The following is a 19,074-nucleotide window of genomic DNA, read 5'->3' as shown; positions in this document are numbered from 1 at the left end:
TCGGTCATATTTAGTAAGGGCGGAAGTGACGCTACAGCTTCCGGCCAAAGCCAGGCAAAGTGGACGAGACTAGAATAACCACTTCCGCTTGTTGGACTATTGAGATCGACGGCAAGTTTACCTACTGCGCCTGTGCGTTTTCTTTTTCCGTTTCCGTTTTCCTGAGTGGTACGCGGAGAGTTGCTAAGCAGTAGCGGCTGGGTTGCTGTGGCTTAACGCTGGCATAGAAGGTGTCGCCGGCGTCCCAGTTTGTTTGGAGAAGGGGCCAGGGTTGTGGACAGTCCTGAAGTGGAAGAGAGGGAGGTGACTTGTACAAATAAAGTAAGTATCGTTTTCCGTAGCAGTTATGGGCCAGGAGTAGCCTGGTCACAGGTGTCGTTAAATATATGTATAATTATGTGGAATATTTTGGAAAAGAAAGACGCTCTCTCCAATGTAAATAAAATCCACCTGTCTGTTCACTCGCAGGCATAACCACTGATGGTGTTTGGGGAAATTTATTTCCAGTTGTTTTCTGTGCAAATGTATACATTCGTATTACAATTGGGTTTTGTACAGCAGTGGAATCACACTTCGTATACTGTTCTATAACTTCTTTACCATGAGAACTTTTCGGTATCTGACATTTTCATTTGTATCACAATATTCAGTGGTCGTGTGATAGTATGTTGCAGGACTGTACTATCGTTTATTTTTCCAGTCCCTTTCTTTTAGGCCATCTAGGGTGTTTCCAGTTTTTCATCACCAAGATTATGATAATATCTTTTTCTGCATAAATTTTTGTGAACGTGTCGAATTAAGTCTCAGAGATGGAAGTGTTCCTCAGATTGTTTTCTTCCTAGAAAAGTTTTGCTTCTCTGTATTACAGTGGGCACCATGAAATGTGTGTCTGTTCACGATCTTGCATTATTGTTTCACTTTACCAACTAATGGCTTTGTCAAATAATCTTCTAATTTGCTTTTGTTTACTATTAAAGCTTGACTTTTCAAATATTTTTGTCCATTTGTGCTTCTTCTTTTAGTGAAGCTTCTGTTGGTGTTCTTTGCTATGAACATATTCTTAGGTGTGGCATCAGTTTTCCTCTCTTCCTTCCAACATTTATAGGGTCCCCTCACCCCGCGGAACAGCTTTGCCTTCCCCTCACTTCCGTCTCTTTGTCAGTATCATAGTGGGGGTACTATTTGAATTCTTGTGGAATAGGTCCATCCTTTCTTTGACTTTCCCCTTTGTAAGTAATTTGTTCGGCTACTGACATTTGATGAGGTCCCCTCTGGGAATCAACTTGCCTGTTTAAAGAATGACTTATTATGGGAATAATTTCATTTCCTATATGAATTTTATTAATTAATATTTTAAAATGTGACTTGTCTCACACACACACACACACACACACACACGCACACACACACGAAGAAATCCTCCCTCTTCATAGCATTAACCTACTTTGGGACCAGACTGAAAATGTCAGATTCTCAATGGAGTTTCTTATGGATGGACTAAAAAATAAAGTTTCTTTCTTAACCATAAAAATAGGTACTGATTATAGCAGAGGGAACACTGCACTAGAAATTTGGTGACTTGGATTCTAGTCCTTGTTTTAGCTAGAATCAAAATTGTAAGCAAACAAGTCTATAAAATGAGGGAATTGGATTGGATCCCTTCTATCTCGGTGTTTTATGACTTGTTACTTTTTTGTGTGGGGTTGTCCCAAACACCCTTCTTAATTGATTTGTTTGCCATGTGGTGAGGTACATCTAGTAAGGCATGCACCAAGAATCTTGAAGCCAGGACTTAAGATAAGACTGCCATCAATAAAAGACTTAAAAAGTATGGTACATGCGTAGTGGGGCGCCTGGGTGGCTCATTCAGTTAAGCGTCTGCCTTCAGCTCAGGTCATCTTCCCAGGATCCTGGGATTGAGCCTCTTGTCAGGCTCCCTGATCAGAAGGGGTGTCTACTTCTACCTCTCCCTCTCCCCCTCCCCTGTGCTCATGCTCTTGTTCTCTCTCAATAAATAAATAAAATGTTTAACAATTTTTTCTAAATGTACGGTCCATGCACGAAATAGTATGTTGTTGTAACAACATTTGTAGAGATATGGAAAGGTCTTCCCATGTTAGGTGAAACACTGCAAAGTGCAGAGGAGTAAAGTATGTGTGCTGGACAGCTGTCATTTGCCACTCCAGCTCCACTCTTCCTCTTTCTCTAAACTGGGAGCAGGAGACTGGGCTGCCTTCTGCATCTCCACTGCCATCTGGTTGCAGTTCGAGTCAGCCAGTGGGCGCATGAGCAGGAGATCAGAGGGAGGGAGAAGAGAGGCTGCATCCCTTCACTGCAGGCCGACCTCCTATACAAGGACCTTCTGTACCCCGTGGTCCCCACCACACACTTCTCCCTCCTGTGGCCCCTTCAGGCCTAGGGGTAGGAACAGCACCCTGCTCCTACTAGCTGAAGTACAGCACTGTCCTCTGTTGTTTTCCTATACCCCGCCTTCATGAAAATCTCTTTAAGTGACCAAATTTGAGAATGCCGGTTTTTCCTGCTGGCACACTGGCAGGTAGAATAGGCTGTTCTTGGGGTAACAGAGGGAAAAAACAGAGGAATGCGTATTTGTATTTTCCTGTAAGTGCATAACAAAACTGAAAGATACATGAGAACCTAAAGAAAGTAGCTATGGGGTGTGTGGGGAGAAACAGGCTAGTACAGATGGGGCCAGTCGAGATGGGGAGGGAGATTTTTCACAGCATACATTTCTATATTGTTTCTTTTTAAGCTGACGGACTTGCCACCAATTTGTGCATGTAGTGTTTTCCTTTTCCTTTTTTGATCCTGTGTTGTATGAAACCATTTTTTCCTCTGGGAATAAAATATATGTATATAATCTACTCCAAAAATAATGTTTTCTTAAAAAATTAGGACGTGTGCACTTAATCTGTCTTTAAATATTGCAACTGTATTTCAGGACTGACAGTGAGGATTACTATTGGGATTTCTCAAGATGAGCTTCCTATTGCCCAAGCTAATTAGCAAAAAAGAAGTAGACCAAGCAATACAAAGTACCGCAGAGAAGGTGTTGGTCCTCAGGTTTGGGAGAGACGAGGATCCTGTCTGTCTGCAGCTAGATGATATAGTAAGTGAATTTTTAAAATAAATCGTTTTTATTAAAAATCTATGTATTCTCACTTCAGTATCTATAAAGTACATGGAAGGGAGCAGCCAGGCCTAGGGACACAACTTTTCATTTGTTGGCACACTTCACTGGCCTGAGCTGAGCCCCCAAAGCTCTAACTATGCTGAGTCTGTCCTAGATGTCCTTCTGCTACACCAGCCATCCAAGTTCAGTTTCACCAACAAGGCAGTAGAGAACCAGAAACACTATTAACAAGCATCCGTGAACATTATTTTATTCAGTGCCCACAACAGTGGGAAAATTACTGCTCCCGTGGTGAGGGGTAAGTGCCCCACCTGAAGAGCTAGGGTTTGAACTTCGTTTTCTCTGCCTGCAGATAAGCTTTCCTAGTGTGTTGCCTCCAGTGTGTGCCTGATGATAATCTCTTGTTTCATAACACATCTGCAGACTCTGATGAGCAGGGAGGGGAGTATGAGACGGACTAGGTTTATTCCTGTCTGTGTTTATTGCGGAGAGAGACTTAGCCCAGAACTGAGATCTCTTCCCAGCATCTCTTTTGCTGCCACCCACAGTGCGAATCCCGCATAAGACTATTTAGCACTGTGATTAAAAATGAGTGTGTTAACAAAAAATGATGTGTTAACATGAGGGGGAAAGGGGCCAGAGGCTTATACCCTCAGCTGTAGAGGGGACGGAATATCACCGAGCCAGACCGCCCGAGTTCAAGTCCCAGCTGTATTGCTTACTAGCTGTGTGACTAGAGGCAGGTTACCTCAGTTTCTGCATCTAAGAAATGGAGACTCTAAAAACGTCCTAGGAATGTTGCTGGATTAAATGAGTTAACCAAGTGTAAAGCACTTCGGACACTGAGTGCATAATAACAGCCATGCAAGTCTTCACTATTTTTATTACAATTTTCATTTATGGGGGGATTGGAAGGGAAGAGATTTGAGGGAATTTCTATGTACAGTACACACTTCTGAGTTGTTTTTGTTTAAGTGAACATGGATTTTATAAATTCACCAAAAGTTTATAAAAACTTTTTACAACCAAAAACAGATTTTTTTCTTTAAAAAAGTGGGGGTGGGAATGAGTTCATTTTACCCAGGGCCCTCTCACAAGTCTACCAAAGGAGACTCAGACTGAATGATAAGGTTATACTGTGTCTCATGTGGAACTCAGGAGAGATTCTCACCCCAGGAATTTCTTTCAAACAGAATATTCAAGTAAAAAAGTTTTCACAGAAGAAACCTTAACTGCCTCTCGTATTATGATGTACATGTCTCTCTCTCTTTGCAGCTTTCTAAGACCTCTGCTGACCTGAGTAAAATGGCTGCTATTTATCTGGTAGATGTGGACCGAACTCCCGTTTACACGCACTATTTTGACATCAGTTATATTCCATCTACTGTGTTTTTCTTCAATGGGCAACATATGAAAGTGGATTATGGGTAAGTCTGATTGACTTGCAGTTACTATAGCGGTGAGAGTTGCTTTTACCCAAGTAGTTGCCGTAACTCACCTGCCTGCCTGTGCTGCTGCTGTTTCCTCAGCTGGGCCACTCATTTGTTATGTGAAACGTGGGTGCAAAAAAGAGTGTTTCCAGTGTGACAGCAAATTTTAACCTCTTGCTGAAGCATGAAAGAAGTGTACGATTTGGGAAGCGCTAACCATCCTTCAGTGTAGAAAATGCAGAACAGCTTTTTTAAAAGTTTCCCAGGAATTTCATTTAAAACAAAATAGGTTGTTGTGTGTTTTTTTAATTTTTTTAAAATACTTTATTTACTTATTTGACAGAGAGAGATCACAAGTAGGCAGAGAGGCAGACAGAGAGAGAGAGAGGAGGAAGCAGGCTCCCCGCTGAATAGAGAGCCCCATGTGGGGCTTGATCCCAGGACCCTGGGAACATGACCTGGGCTGAAGGCAGAGGCTTTAACCCACTGAGCCACCCAGGTGCCCCAGGTCGTTGTATTTAAACGTCTGGGACTGGTTGGCTACATTTGGAAAGAAGTGTTTCAGCAAACTTCTCTCTGGCCAACTGTCATGCTTCTCTCTGGCCAACTGTCCCGTCTTCTGCCACTCAAAAGGTTTCGAAAACATTCTTCAACCACTTCTGTCAAGAATAAGCACTATGAAATCTTTAACACCTTCCACTGCATCCAGTCAGCATCCTAATACTTAGCTTGTGTCTTCAGCCTGTCTGTAGTTGTTATCATTTCCTGCTGTGGGTGAGGTGTTTGCTTGTCTAGATCTGTGTTCCTGTTTGGCCATACTCTCTCTGAGCATACATTAAATATTACTTGTTTTAAGTATTTTAAAGCTATTTACTCTCCTAGGATACGGTTAAGTATTATTTTGGTGCAGTCTTTTTCAAGGGTGATTTATGACACTATTTCCCATCTTAAAAGTCTATAAAATTTGGGGGCACCAGGGTGGCTAAGTCAGGTGAGCATCTGACTCTTGATTTCAGCCCAGTTGATGGTCTCGGCATCATGGGATCGAGCCCTGTGTCAGGTGGGGAGCCCAGAGTCTGCCTAAGACCCTTTCCCTCCCTGCCCCCAACTCATGTACTTTCTCCAAAAAAAATAAAAATAAAAAAACCAGCAATTGTATTTCCAGGAATTTCTCTAAAAGAAAAATAATTATGAAAGTGGGCAAAATTGGCTGTGTGGATATAATAGTGGATTCATCCCACTATTATTTAGAAAGCAGAATACATAGAAAGAACATAGATGTCAGGGCGCCTGGGTGGCTCAGTGGGTTAAAGCCTCTGCCTTCGACTCAGGTCATGATCGCAGGGTCCTGGGATCAAGCCCTGCATCGGGCTCTCTGCTCGCCAGGGAGCCTGCTTCCCCATCTCTCTCTCTGCCTGCCTCTCTGCCTACTTGTGATCTCTGTCAAATAAATTAAAATCTTTATAAAAATAAAAAAAGAACGTAGATGTCCACAGAGGGATAGTGGATATCAGTTTCATATAATGTTGTGGATGTAAGTTTAATGACTTTGAAAGAAATAGGTTATATGTTAGTTGGGAAAGCACATTACAAGATAGTTTGCATGATATAATTGCCATGATTTTGAAAAAGAAATGCATCTGTGCGCACGCGCACACACACACACACACACACATTGGAAGGATGTACTGAAATGCAGCCTCTGGCCTCACTAGTAATTTTTTTTTCTAAAAAATTTCTACAATTAATATACTTGAAGTTTGAAGTAGTAAAAAAAATAAAAAATAAAGATTTATGCTCACCATTCAGAAGTATCCATGAGGGGAACTCCGAGACGATGACCAGTTAATGGGCTTTCCATGGTGAAGCCGACAGCAGCAGCCACAAACTATGCCCAGGCCAGCGTCCAGGGAGTTCTACTGGAGAAGGAGCTAAGAAGTGACTAAAAGAGATTTTGAAGTGGAGGCTCTGCACGTGATAGGGCTCACATGCCACCCCAGTGGCTGATGGCACTGGTTTTAGTCCTGTATCAGATGGGCCTGGTCATCGCAAACAGAGAAATCAATGTCAGGTTTCATGTCTTAAGTGGCCCCGATGAGAAGAAAGTAAGAGAGCAACGATTCATTTTGTTTATCCTAAAGGTCTGCCACGAGTAATTGCCAGAAGTTCTGAGCGAGCTTGTTTTTCTTCCGTGCTCTCTAGGTCTCCAGATCACACTAAGTTTGTGGGAAGTTTCAAAACCAAGCAGGACTTCATAGATTTGATTGAAGTAATTTATCGAGGAGCAATGAGGGGAAAACTTATTGTCCAAAGTCCTATTGATCCCAAGAATATTCCCAAGTACGACCTTCTCTATCAAGACATTTAGCACATTCGCGACTCAGAGTTGAAAACAAAGGACAAAGGCACATGTTGAAGCAGTCCCTGAATCCGGCTATGCTGTCTTCCTGGAGCCCTTCAGGAAGGTGCTCAGCCTCCCTGCGGAGAAGAGGTTTGACTTGGACAGAAAATCCCCCGCCCCCGAGTAGAAGGCCATGCTGGTCCCGTGATGAGCAGCGATGCTGAAATGTCTACTCCCTGCAAACCTCCGAGCAGTCAAGACAACCGTGGTTTGTTTTTCCAGCGTGATTTTTTAAGGTTATATTGTACTTCTCTTTATCCCTTAAGATAATACAGAATCCTTTTCAACATTACCTACTACTGTTTACTTACGTTTATGTGATACACAAGGAAAATAGAAAATCTGTTTGCACAGGAAGAGAAATACTTCTTTTGTACCCTAAGTGTACACACGCAGCCTCCCCCTCGCCATTACTCCACTCAGGTCTTGACTGCGTGACTGCGCGCTCTCCCATCTCCAGTTCCTGTTATCCCTCTTTCTCTTGGTTGAGTGATTCTCTGCTGATAGTGGGCAAATTTGTTTTATTTTGGAAACCTTCTGGCTTAGACTTTTTAGATAGTATCCTGGTTTGCTCATTTTACTAGTTTTTATGTTACGAAATTACCTAGGAAATGAGACCTTGAACCTTTACCATCCAGCACCCAGTTTGAGCTAAGCAAAAAAATGAACTACCTGTAGTAAGTAGGAGCAGGTTTCTCCCAGAAGCCAGAGTTCTGCCTCTCTCCGGGGCAGAGAATTTCACTCCAAGGACTCAAGACTGGAAAGAGATGCCAGAGTTGTTAGAAGAAAGAACTTCTTTATGGTATTTGCCCCTTTTAATAACTTGATGAAGAGTTCTTGCTCTTCTGGCGTCCCCAGCATGACCTGCCCTAAGCACTTGGGCAAGTCACTGCTTCTCTCAAAACCTCATAGAGCCTCTGGATCCTGACTTTCTGCAACAAGAGAAGACGTGCAGAGCCGGAGGGCCATGGGCCAGGCAGCATCAGCCATTTGCAGGCCTCCTGGCCAGCAGAAACCCAGTTCTGTGCAGGCCAGCACTGCCGCTGCAAGTACGTTCCCCCTTCACCAGCTGCTTCCTTTCTGAGCCTCGTCTGCAGGAAGAGCTGGCCACTGACAGGGCACAGAAGGAGGGCTGCTGGGGGCTTTGGTGTCCTTCGCTGGTGAAAGGAGAGAGCCGCCGCTACCTCTGTTCTCTCCCACTCTCCCTGCACTGGTTATCCTCATCCGTGGGACTGCAGCAGCCATCCTAGGACCATGAGGACCAGCGTGAAAAGTGAATGTGCGGGGAATAATAAAACCCTGGGTCCCTGCTGATGTTTTGAGCCCGTGAGTAAATACTAGACCTACCTCCCTCCAGACCCCTGTGAAAGAATAAAACGTCTTCATTGCCTCTTACTGTTCATTGGACTTTCTTTCGGAGCCTAAGTCACGCAGTATTTGATGTGGGGTAAGTGCACAGATACCAGCAAAAACTCACAACTTGCAATGTAAAATTACTCTGTCTCCTCTCCTCCCGAGGTGTTCAGGGAATGTTTCTCTCAAGTCCCGATTTGTGTCCTTGTTCCTACCTTAGTTGCTTTCCATTCTGCAAGGACCGATTGAGTTCATACTGAGTGCCCTGCCCTGTGCCCAATGCTCCTTAAATACAAATGACTCCTGCTTCGCAGAGGAGACGAGCCTTGTCCCTCCTGAGGGAAGGAGGTGCTTGTGTGGAAGAGGGGGAGCATTTCAGGAGAGGGGGAGAGGGCACCAGGAGCAAGAAGGCCCGATGCTGGAGACAGCAGAGCATGTTCAGAGAGCTACACGGAATTCAGGGTCCCTGAAACTCAAGGGCTAGCCCAGGAGAGCAGGAGATGCTGCTGGGGAGGAAGCCGGAGAAAACAAGTGAATGGAGAAAAATGCCAAAGGCTTCCTCCTGAACAGTGGCCAGAAGTCACTTAATGCAACCAAATAATTCTTTAAAAAAGAGATTTTTTTTTTTTTCCAAGAAAACTTAGTGCTAAAGATAGTACCAGAAGAAAAAGGCATAACTGTATTGAGAGGCCTTCTGTTCATGTGTGTGTAGTATGTTTCCATTTCTGGCTCTTCTCTCTTTCACAGGTTTTAGAATAGAGGTGTAAGATCTCCGCTGGCCCACTAGCTCTGAGGGGTTGAAAAGTACTGACGGATGTGTGGATGTGCGTGTGAGGACAGCTTCGCAGGGCAGAGCGGGCCCTGGTGTGAGAACAAGGACCTAGGGGCATTTTACACCAGTGAGATAGAGAGGCCCTGTTTTCATGTGACAGGAGGTATCTTGATGAAAGGTCAGTGTCCTAAGGGCTTAAAGAGCCAGGAAGAGTGGAAGAAGTTAGAAGAGCTTCCTGCTTACAAGGGTTCTGAAACCATTCTTCCGGGAGACCCTTAATAGCAAGAGCCTGTCTTCGTGAAAGGGAAGGGTTCTGGTAAAGGCTGGGTTTCTTCCACCCTGAGAAAGCCTTCCCTACTGAGGAAGAGACCTGTAACTCTTTACCAAGTTCCAGAATGTTGGTAGGGACATTAGAGATGATCTGGTTCGAGCCGATCAGAAAGGAAGGCGGGGACTGAAGGCCCTTGGCAGACGTACGGCCGCACTGCGATCTGGACCCAGCAAGTCCAGAACCGCTCCTGCCTTTACCCTGTCTTACTTTGTTTGCTGAAATGCCGCTGTGTGGGGAGCACACATAGTAAGATTCCACCTGGGTCAGAACCCTCATCTTTGCCCCACGTTGAGCCAGTGTCTTCCTCATCAGCCCGCACGCTCCCCTCGCTCACTGCCCAGAAGCAAGAGAGCACGGGGCAGAGAGCTAAGGTTCGGATTCAGACCAGCCTGGGTTCGAGGTGGGTGACCTCAGCCGCCCTGCTTACTGGCCCCCTGCTTACCGGCCCCCTGCTTACCGGCTGTGTAGCCGTAAGCAGATCACTTGCCTTCTCCAAGTCTGTTTCCTTGTCTCTGAAACGGGTAACCGCGACCTTTCTGAGGCCTGCTGACTGGTCGGCATGTGGTCACTGAGGGTGACCCCAACACAGGACAGTTCTGTGCCGCCTTAGGGGTTTCTGGTTGGCTTGGGGTGGTTTCTGCCACGCCCAGTATATAGCACCGCTTACTGTTGCTGCACAGTAAATGAGGGAACGGTCTGGGCTAAAAACCCACAGAAATGACTCAAAAGGAAGCTCTTTATTGATTGACTCCGCACCGCTTCACACCGTGTTTTCTCCCCTCCACTCCCATCCACTTAACCCTCTTCCAGAGTGAGTTCTTGCCCTTGGGCAAGGGCTGCCAACAGTCCGTGTTAGTTGCTAGCAATGGTTTCCTGAACCCAGGCCAGAATGGAGGGCACCTTCACGTACACGCCGTACTCGGCCACAGTACAGCTCTTATCAAAGCTCAGGATTCCCGCCGCATACCAGGTGTCCTCATCCTGGTCGTGCACAGCAAAGGCGCTGCCCGCGTCCCCGTAGCAAGTGTCTTCCTGAAACTTGGACATGCCAGCGCAGAAGGTGTGCTCGTTCAGTATGGGCTGCACCCCCACGGGGCTCTTGGATGACTTCTTCTCGGGCACTGTGCTGCCTTCGTAGTGCTGGACACAGTTGTCTTGATCGGCCACAGGCAGCATGACGTACTTGAGTAGCTCAGTGTACTTAAAGTTGGAATTTCGCCCCCAGCCAGACACATAGCCCACACGCCCGACTTGTGCATAATCTTTGGAAGGCAGACAGATGGGCATTACCCTGTCATCAATGGGCACCTTCTGCTTGAGTTTGATGAGCCCGATATCTACCTTGGAGTAGTCAGGGTGGAGAACCACCTTTTCAACCTCCACGGGCTGGTTTTTCCCCACATAGAGTGTTAAAGTAGGAGCGATGTCTTTTTCTTTCGCATCATCTGTATGGCCCAGGAAGAGATTTTTAGCTGTGGTCAGCAGCCATCGCTCGTTGATCAGTGTGGCCCCGGAGGTGAGATTATGGTGCGAGACCATCTTGGCCTGCCAGGGAAAGCTGCCTTTGGCATCCACGGATCCGCCCATAATGCGCTGCACCTGGTCCACCGGGTTCTTGGGCTTCCCGCATACTGTCAGGGAGAGCGAGAAAGTCAGGAGCGCGAGTGTGAGTCTCCCAGTGTGGGAGAGAGGGGGACAGCGGGGCCAGGGGCTGCTGTCGAAACCGTCATGTTGATTTCTACACAGAAATATCGACATGCCTTGCCTTTACCACCTGCTGCTCTCATTTCCACAGGTAACAGTTTAAAGCGGTTCTTGTGTACATCACTGAGAAACTAAGTGCTTTTCTAACTCCCAAAAAAAAAAAGGAATGCTGAGATTTTCAAATGCTGGCTGATGAACTGTATGTATATTTAAATCATTCATCACAAAAAGACACGTCCGCAACTCCCTGAAATTCATAGTAAGGATGAGAAGCTATAATGATTCATCCTCTGCATAAAGAGCAATGTGTTGCCGCACTGGCTGGAGCTCAGATTTTAGATATTGCCGTTAATACAAGACAGGTTAGTAGTTCTGCACTAGAACTTAGTGTAGTTAGTAGTAGCAGAAGAGGGCAGGCAGACTCCTCTGGTCCCAGGAGGGACACGGAAAGAGCAACATCTCTTCCTAATAACAGGAAACACAAGTCCTAACCCCTCGCCAGCCTGCGTCACCCTACTGTGGATTTGGCTTGTTTCGGTCCTCCCACAGCTCGTTCTTCCTGCTTCACACTTGACTCTGGGCTCCCTGAACAGCTTATGTGAACATACAGGGCCTCCTGACCCTAGAGGGCAGGGTAGACAGTGGATTCAGCCAATATCCTGAAGGTCCAGATGAGCAAGATCCTTAGTGAACTTTGCAGGGGAGTGTCCTCACCTAAAAGTTCGCTTATCAGCCTGACCGCTTGTGGTTCTCCCCGGTCCCCCATCTTGGCTCTCATGTGCTTGAAGGAAACCAGTCGGGAAGGATGCACCTTTGGGACCTTTCGATCGAGGTGCCCGCCCATGCAGGAGACTCTCAACACCCACCCTCGGTCAGCTTCCCAGGGCTCCTGGCTTCCTACCTGCTTCGCATTCAGGCAGCTTCTCTCCAGTGACCTTGTTTGTCCAATGCTTCTCACTGTTCAGGGCATACACTCCTGAAACAAAAGGAAAGAAATGAATCAAAAGAGAAATTGAGTCTACACTGAGCATGAGGAGGGAAAATTTTAAAGAGAACCAGAAAAAGAGGAGAAGGAAGGGGAAGGAAGAGGAGGAAGGTAAGAGCGCTGTGCTAGAAGCCAGGGGCTAGGGGTCCGCTGACGCTCCGTGAGACAGGTGTATGGCGGCAGCGATGCAGTACAGACTAGCAGTGGGTTCAGACCCTGACCTCTCCCCCTTCCAGGCCACTTGAACTTGAGCAAGTTACTCAACCTCACTGTGCCTCATCAGCACAATGAGAATAGTAACAGGAGCTCTTCCGGGGTGGGGGGGGGGGGCGGGTGTCATGAAAACTCCATGAGCAAATACATGTGAAGCACTTTGCGCGCGGAGCACAGTGCTAGGTCAGGGCCGCCTGCCGTCTTCACTAGCGCCACCCTTGTTTCTTTGACCACATCTCCTTTGGGAGATGTAGGTGTCCCTCTGGGGTGGGCAGGCTACACGGCATCGCCTCCCCTTCACAAAGGGGCAAACTCGAGGCTGAGTTCATTTTCCCAAGAGGCCACAGTTACTGGTGACAAAACCCTTATTAGAATCTACCTCTTCTGGTTCCAAGGAGAACACGTCAGCGTTCTGGCCCGTCACCCCCGGCCCCGCTCATCACAGAAAGGCGGGGGCAGAGGAGGGTGCGGGGACACTTGTCCAAGTCTTACCATCTCCTTCAGTGCGCAGTCTGTACAGGGGCTTACACTGGTAGCGAACCAAGTGCTCCACGTAGCCATTTTCAATCTCCGGGGGCTTTGGGACGCTGACCTCTGCAAAGAGAAAGTCATTGGAGGAGGAGGGCGAGACTCGGAAACCGATCCCAGAGACCGAGAAGTCCGTTGACAAGAGGCTGCTGTGCACGTCAGCCAACCTCCAGCTCAAATGGAAGCCAAAGGGAAGGCCATCCCCCCTCTGTCCCCGCCAGTTCCCCAGAGTTCTCCACTGGACTGAAACACCAGACAGCAGGACGAGACAGGGGAACTGGCTCTTCCCGAAGAGAGGGTGCAGCTCCGACAGGGTCACAAGGAGGCACGACAGTGCTGAGACGTGAGGCTCCCACGCGAACCCAAACACCTACCTGCGTGGTCTGTGGCCTCACTGCCAGTGTCCTCTGCACAAAGCTGCCCGCAGAGCAGGAGGGCAATGACCGCTCCCAGGGCTCTGCCGAGAGAAGACAAGAAGGAGTGAGCACCTGGTCTCCGGCCTCACGCCCGCACTCCCGGACACCCACACCCCTCCCGCTGGGCCGCCGGAGAAGAAGCTGTATGGAAGCGCCAAGAAGCAGCCGCCACCCCCATCCACACACACACTCTGGCAGCTCCTTGGTATGGCCAGGTTCCAGCGTGCTCTGCGCCCCGGGAATCCTGCATGGGCCTCCGAGAGGGACCACCAAGGTAGGAAGACATGTAGATCTGTGGGCCTCAGTTTCCGGAGGCATTTAGGAAACGTTGAATTGCCAGTAACACGTGAACTCCCCCGCAAAAAGAAGCCTCCCTCACGCACCCCTGAGGTCCTGGGCCGCAGGGTGCTGCTAATAAAATGTGGATAACCAGAAGATGGAAAACAGTTTCTTATGCTATTCTCTTTACTTTTAAAACTTTTCCATTTCCAAGATGTTTTAAATATACAAAATTTAGAACACTTGCATGGTTTTCCTCCTAATGATAATTTGCCTTCAGGAAACCTCAAAATGCCAAAAAGGGTTCCAGGCAGATAACTGGCTTCCTGAGAGCCGGACTGTGGGCATCAGTGCCCAGGCGACACTCACCAGGTCCCCATCTTGCTGACCGAAGCCAGCTCTATGGAGAACGCTTGGCTATGTGAAGTTTTGTAGTTGCGCGACTTCAACATTTCAAAAAAAAATTTCTTCTGTTATTTTGATAAAATCTCAGTGCCTTCATTGGGTCATTCAAATGTGTTACCTTTGGTCCTATACATTTTTTAAAAATGAGAAAATCTGCTAATAAATATATTTAAATTGCCAGAAAGCCTACCATGGGAGCTGCTGGCAGGCATCCCCTGCAAAGATGAAAACTTTGTAGCCTCGAGGAAAGAGCTATCATTCTCACGGATGCAGAAAAGCAGAAGATTTAACGCACAAAACCTCTTAAGTTGCTCTAATTTAATGCATCTGCCCTATTTCTTTGGATTTGTTTTGCATCTCTCCTTTGGTTTCTCCTATACCTGGACTGTCCTGGAGGTAAAGGCTGTACACAGAGAAGGAAGCAGTCATCTAGAGAAAGGGGGGAAGCGGGAGAGCTGCGGACTCACCTCATCCTCGGTTTGTCCTGCCTCTGGTAGAGCAGTGCTGTGGGGGCCCCTGCCCACGCTTTTATGCCCCCAGTATCTCACTCCACCCCCTTCTCGATGTTGTAATTCCTGTGTCTACACAACTTTGACCTTGTTAATAAGGTCATTGCATTTTCCAGTAACAGAGCCACAAACAACATCCCTGTTCAGAGTGGAGCTCTTGCTTCACACTTGAGTTTCCCTGGTTTCTTTACAAACCCCAAAGAAGCCTGGCCACACTCTGACCCCATGTGGCTGCCAAAGGGTTTCCCAAAATCGGCCACTGTGTGCAGGACTAGGGGGAGGAAGCGTCAATCTGTGTCTCTTTGTTTTGGAGCATTTTCAGCGCTGAGAAACAAAGCCCTTCTGTGGGTTATTTTAAACCCATTATAGACACTCCTGCAACCTGGCTGAGACGGGCTCTAAAGAAAACATTTCCTTTTCACAATCATTTCCCCCACCGGTGTTGACATGTCCCTATTACATAAAATTTCTCCAACGCTGAAATCAGTAAAATGTATTTATTGTGCCTTCTCTGATAGCTCTCTGCAAGAAATCACATAAAATGGTTAAAGCTCTAGTGTAGGCTGACGCAAACCATGGCCGTGGTTCTCCTGGTATTATAATCCTGTAATTATTTTTGTAAGATTTATTTACTTATCTGAGGGGGAAGGGCAAAATGGATGAAGAGGAGAAGGAGATAAAATTTCTGGTATAGAGACAATAAGTCATGGGAATAAAAGGCACGGCATAAGGAACGTAGTCAGTGATATTGTACGAGTGTCGTATGGGGACAGATGGTAGCTACACTCGCTGTGAGCACAGCATGGCATGTAGAGATGTTGAATCGCTGTGTTGTGCACCTGAAACTAATGTAACATTGTGTGTCAACTACACTCAAAAAAAAATTCTTAATAGGGGAATGGCTAAATAACATGGTGTATTTGTATAATAGAATACAGATCTTCCTCAGCTTATAATGCGGCTACGTCCTGATAAACCAGCTTAAGATGAAAGTATTGTAAGTCAAAAATTTGTTTAATATGCCTCCCCTACCAAATGTCATAGCTTACCCTGGCCTACCTTAAATGTGCCCAGAACAATTACATTAGCCTACGGTTGGGCAAAATCATCTCATGCAAAGTCTATTTTATAATGAAGTGCTGAGTGTCTCGTATAATTTATTGAATACTGTACTCAAAATTAAAAGTAAAATGGTGGGGCGCCTGGGTGGCTCAGTGGATTGAGCCGCTGCCTTCGGCTCAGGTCATGATCTCAGGGTCCTGGGATCGAGCCCCGCATCGGGCTCTCTGCTCTGCGGGGAGCCTGCTTCCTCCTCTCTCTCTGCCTGCCTCTCTGCCTACTTGTGATCTCTCTCTCTATCAAATAAATAAATAAAATCTTTAAAAAAAAAAAAAGTAAAATGGTTATGTGGGTAAAGAATGGTGGTTAAGTGCATTGATTGTTTGCCGTCATGATCATGTCACTGACTGGGAGCTGTGGCCGCCTGTAGCTGCCATCATCACAAGAGAATGTCATCCCACATGTCACTAGCCTGGAAAAAGATCAAAATTCAAAGCACAGTTTCCACTGAATGTATATTGCTTTCACACCATCATAACGTCAAAAAATCTGAAGTCAGGGGTGAGGAGATGGGTGAAATAGGTGATGGGCTTAAGAGGTACAAACTTCCAGTTATAAAATTAATAAGTCGTAAGGATGTATGTACAGCGGAGGGAATATACGCAATAATCCTGGAATAGCTTTGTTTTGGACAGACGGTACCTACGCTTATCGTGATGAGCATTTTGTAATGTATATAAATGTTGAATCATTATGTTATATACCTGAAACTAATATAATGTTGTATATCAACTATACTTTAATTTAAAAATTAAATATAAAGTAAAAAAAAAATTTAAAGGAGGAAAAAAACTCACAAGTTAAACTCTCCTCAGTCAGGGACCATCTGTATTATACATCTAAGAGAATGAATGAACTGTGAAAAAACGTGGATAATCATAAATGGCAAGTTTCAGGAGGTTGTAGTAAGAATGATATCACTTTGGGGCGCCTGGGTGGCTCAGTCAGTTAAGGGTCTGCCTTCGGACCAAGTCATGATCCTGGGGTCCTGGGATCAAGCTCCCTGCTCAGCAGGGAACCTCCTTCTCCCTCTCCCTCTGGTCCTCCCCATGGCTTGTGCTCTCTGGCATGCTCTGTTTCTCCGATGAATAAATAAAAAAAATTTTTTAAATACCAGGGTGCTTGGATGGGTCAGTTGGTTAAGCGTCTGCCTTCAGCTCAGGTCATAATTCCAGGGCCCTGGGATCGAGCCCAGCATCAGGCTCCCTGCTCAGCAGAGAGCCTGCTTCTCTCTCTTCCTCTGCCTGCTGCTCTGCTTACTTGTGCTCTCTCTCTATCTCTCTGTCAAATAAATAAATAAAATCTTTTTAAAAAATGATACCACTTTTATAGAGCTCAAACCCAAACATACTTGGAAATGGATTCTTCTGTGTAACACCAAAATCACAAGTAACAACAAAAACAACAAAATAGATAAACTGGGCTCCATCAAAATTTAAAACTGTGCATCAAAAGACAATATCAAGAAAGTGAAAAGACAATCTGTGAATGGGAGAAAATATGTATAAATCGTAACTCTGATAACAACTTAATATCCAGAATATATAAAGAATTCCTTCAACAACAAGAAACAATCTAATTAAAACACAGGCAAATGATTTGAATAGACATTTTCTCAAAGAAGATATACAAATGGCCAGTAAGCACATGAAAAGGTGTTCAACGTCACTGGAAAAGTCAGGAGGGAAACGCAAGCCAAAAACCACCAGATGCCACCTCACACCTACTAGGATGCTACAACTAAATATATACACACACATACACACACACGCACATGCACACACACACATATAACGGGCTGGCTCATTCTGTGGAGCGTGGGTCTCCACACACTGTTGTGGGTTGAGCCCCATCTTGGGTGTAGAGATTGCTTAAAAACTTTAAAATTAAAATTACATAAAATATGTATCTAAAACAGGTGTTGGCAAGAGTGTGGAGAATTTGGAACTCCCATACATTGCTGGAGGGAATGTAGAATGGTGTAGTCTCTGTAGAAGACAGTATCATGGTCCCTCAGAAAGCTAAACATTGACCCGGCAATTCCACTCCCAGGTATATACCCAAACTAATTGAAAATAGGGACTCTAACAGCTACTTGTACACCAATGCTCATTGCAGCATTACTCACAATAGCCCAAAGGTAGAAGCAATCCAAGTGCCCTTCAATAGGTGAATAGATAAAGTGTCATTTTTGACACATGCTACAACATGAACAAACTTGGAAAATATGCTAACTGAAAGAAACCAGACACAAGAAGACAAAAATTGTATTATTCTACTTATGTGAAATATCTAGGAGAGGCAAATTTACAGACACAAAGTAGATGAGAGGTTACCAAGGATTGGGGGAGGGGAGAATAGGGTATTATTGCTTAATGGGTACAGAGTTTCTGTTTGGGGTGATGAAAAAGTTTTGGAAATAGTGGTGTTGGTTACACAACATTATAAATGTAATCAATGCCATTGAATTGTATACTTTAGATTTGGTAAAAAGAGAAAAATTGCATGTACTTTACTGCAATAAAAAAAATTCATGAAAAAAAAAAGTTCTTTCTCTTGAGGCCAAAAATCTAAAAAAAAAAAAAAAAAGGAAAAGAAAAGAAAGAAAGAAGAAAAAAAATATATATATAATATTTCTAGCACCCTAGATTACTATTTTGGGTTCCTTACAAGTCAACACCCTACCCTCAAAAAGTAAACACTATTCTGACTTCTGTCATGATAGAATAGTTTTGCCTGTTCTTGAACTTCATATAAATAGAATCAAATAGTAGTCACTTGGTTTTGGTTCCTTTGCCTATCACTGTGTCTGTGAGAATCAACCATATTGTCACATTAGTTTGCTGCTTTTTTTATTCCTGAGAAGTATTTCATTGTATGAGTATACCACAATTGATTTATTCATTCTCCTGTTTATGGATGTTTGAATAGTTTGGGGCTATTCTAAATAAAGCTGCCATGAACTTTCTTGCACATGTCTTTTGATGGATATGTGCATTCCTTTCTCTTGAATAAATATCTTGCTGTGCTGGGGTACCTGGGTAGCTCAGTCAGTTAGGCATCTGACTCTTGATTTCAGCTCAGGTCATGATCTCAGGGTTGTGAGATCAAGCTCTTCATTGGACTCCCGCTCAGTGGGGAGTTGGCTTGAGAGTCTTTCCCTCTGCTCCCTCTTCCCCCAAGCTCTGTCTTGCACACACACTCTCGCTCAAATAAATGAATCTTAAAATATCTTGCTGTGCCATGGGGTAGGCAATGTTTAACTTTAATAGAAGCTGCTAGACAATTCGCCAGTATATGTTCCAATACATTCCCACCAGCAATATATCAAAGTTCCAGTTGCTCCACATCCTTGCCAGTATATTTCAATTTTAGCTATTCTAGTGTATACACAGAAAAGTATAATGATGACTTTAATTTGCATTTTCCAGATATTGAATGACATATAGAGTACTTTTTATATTCTTATTGGTCC

At 45.2% G+C, this 19,074-nt stretch overlaps 2 protein-coding genes across 3 annotated transcripts in view; one reads left to right on the top strand and one right to left on the bottom strand.

The window, feature by feature from the left end:
- Nucleotides 1-167: 167 nt before the first annotated feature.
- Nucleotides 168-19,074, top strand: part of TXNL4B (thioredoxin like 4B) — a 30,904-nt gene continuing 11,997 nt past the window's right edge. The window contains exons 1-4 of one of the 2 annotated variants that reach the window (XM_045989007.1): nucleotides 168-321; nucleotides 2,963-3,130; nucleotides 4,430-4,581; nucleotides 6,787-8,375. In XM_045989007.1, the coding sequence (XP_045844963.1) occupies nucleotides 2,999-3,130; nucleotides 4,430-4,581; nucleotides 6,787-6,952 (450 nt within the window). In that variant the 5' untranslated portion in view covers nucleotides 168-321; nucleotides 2,963-2,998 and the 3' untranslated portion in view covers nucleotides 6,953-8,375. Of the gene's footprint in view, nucleotides 322-2,962; nucleotides 3,131-4,429; nucleotides 4,582-6,786; nucleotides 8,376-19,074 lie in introns of those variants that run through there. The other variant, XM_045989006.1, reaches the window with a different exon arrangement.
- Nucleotides 10,160-14,512, bottom strand: LOC123931619 (haptoglobin). The gene is made up of 5 exons (XM_045989005.1): nucleotides 14,439-14,512; nucleotides 13,246-13,328; nucleotides 12,836-12,937; nucleotides 12,047-12,121; nucleotides 10,160-11,072 (listed from the first exon to the last, which is right to left on the bottom strand). The coding sequence occupies exons 1-5, from the start codon at nucleotides 14,441-14,443 to the stop codon at nucleotides 10,294-10,296; spliced, it is 1,044 nt and encodes a 347-aa protein (XP_045844961.1). The 5' UTR covers nucleotides 14,444-14,512; the 3' UTR covers nucleotides 10,160-10,293.

Source organism: Meles meles, chromosome 19, assembly GCF_922984935.1.
Source record: "Meles meles chromosome 19, mMelMel3.1 paternal haplotype, whole genome shotgun sequence".
NCBI classification, from domain to species: Eukaryota; Metazoa; Chordata; class Mammalia; order Carnivora; family Mustelidae; genus Meles; species Meles meles.
The sequence above is the reverse complement of the archived record's forward strand: the minus strand, read 5'-3'. Positions and strand labels throughout refer to the sequence as shown.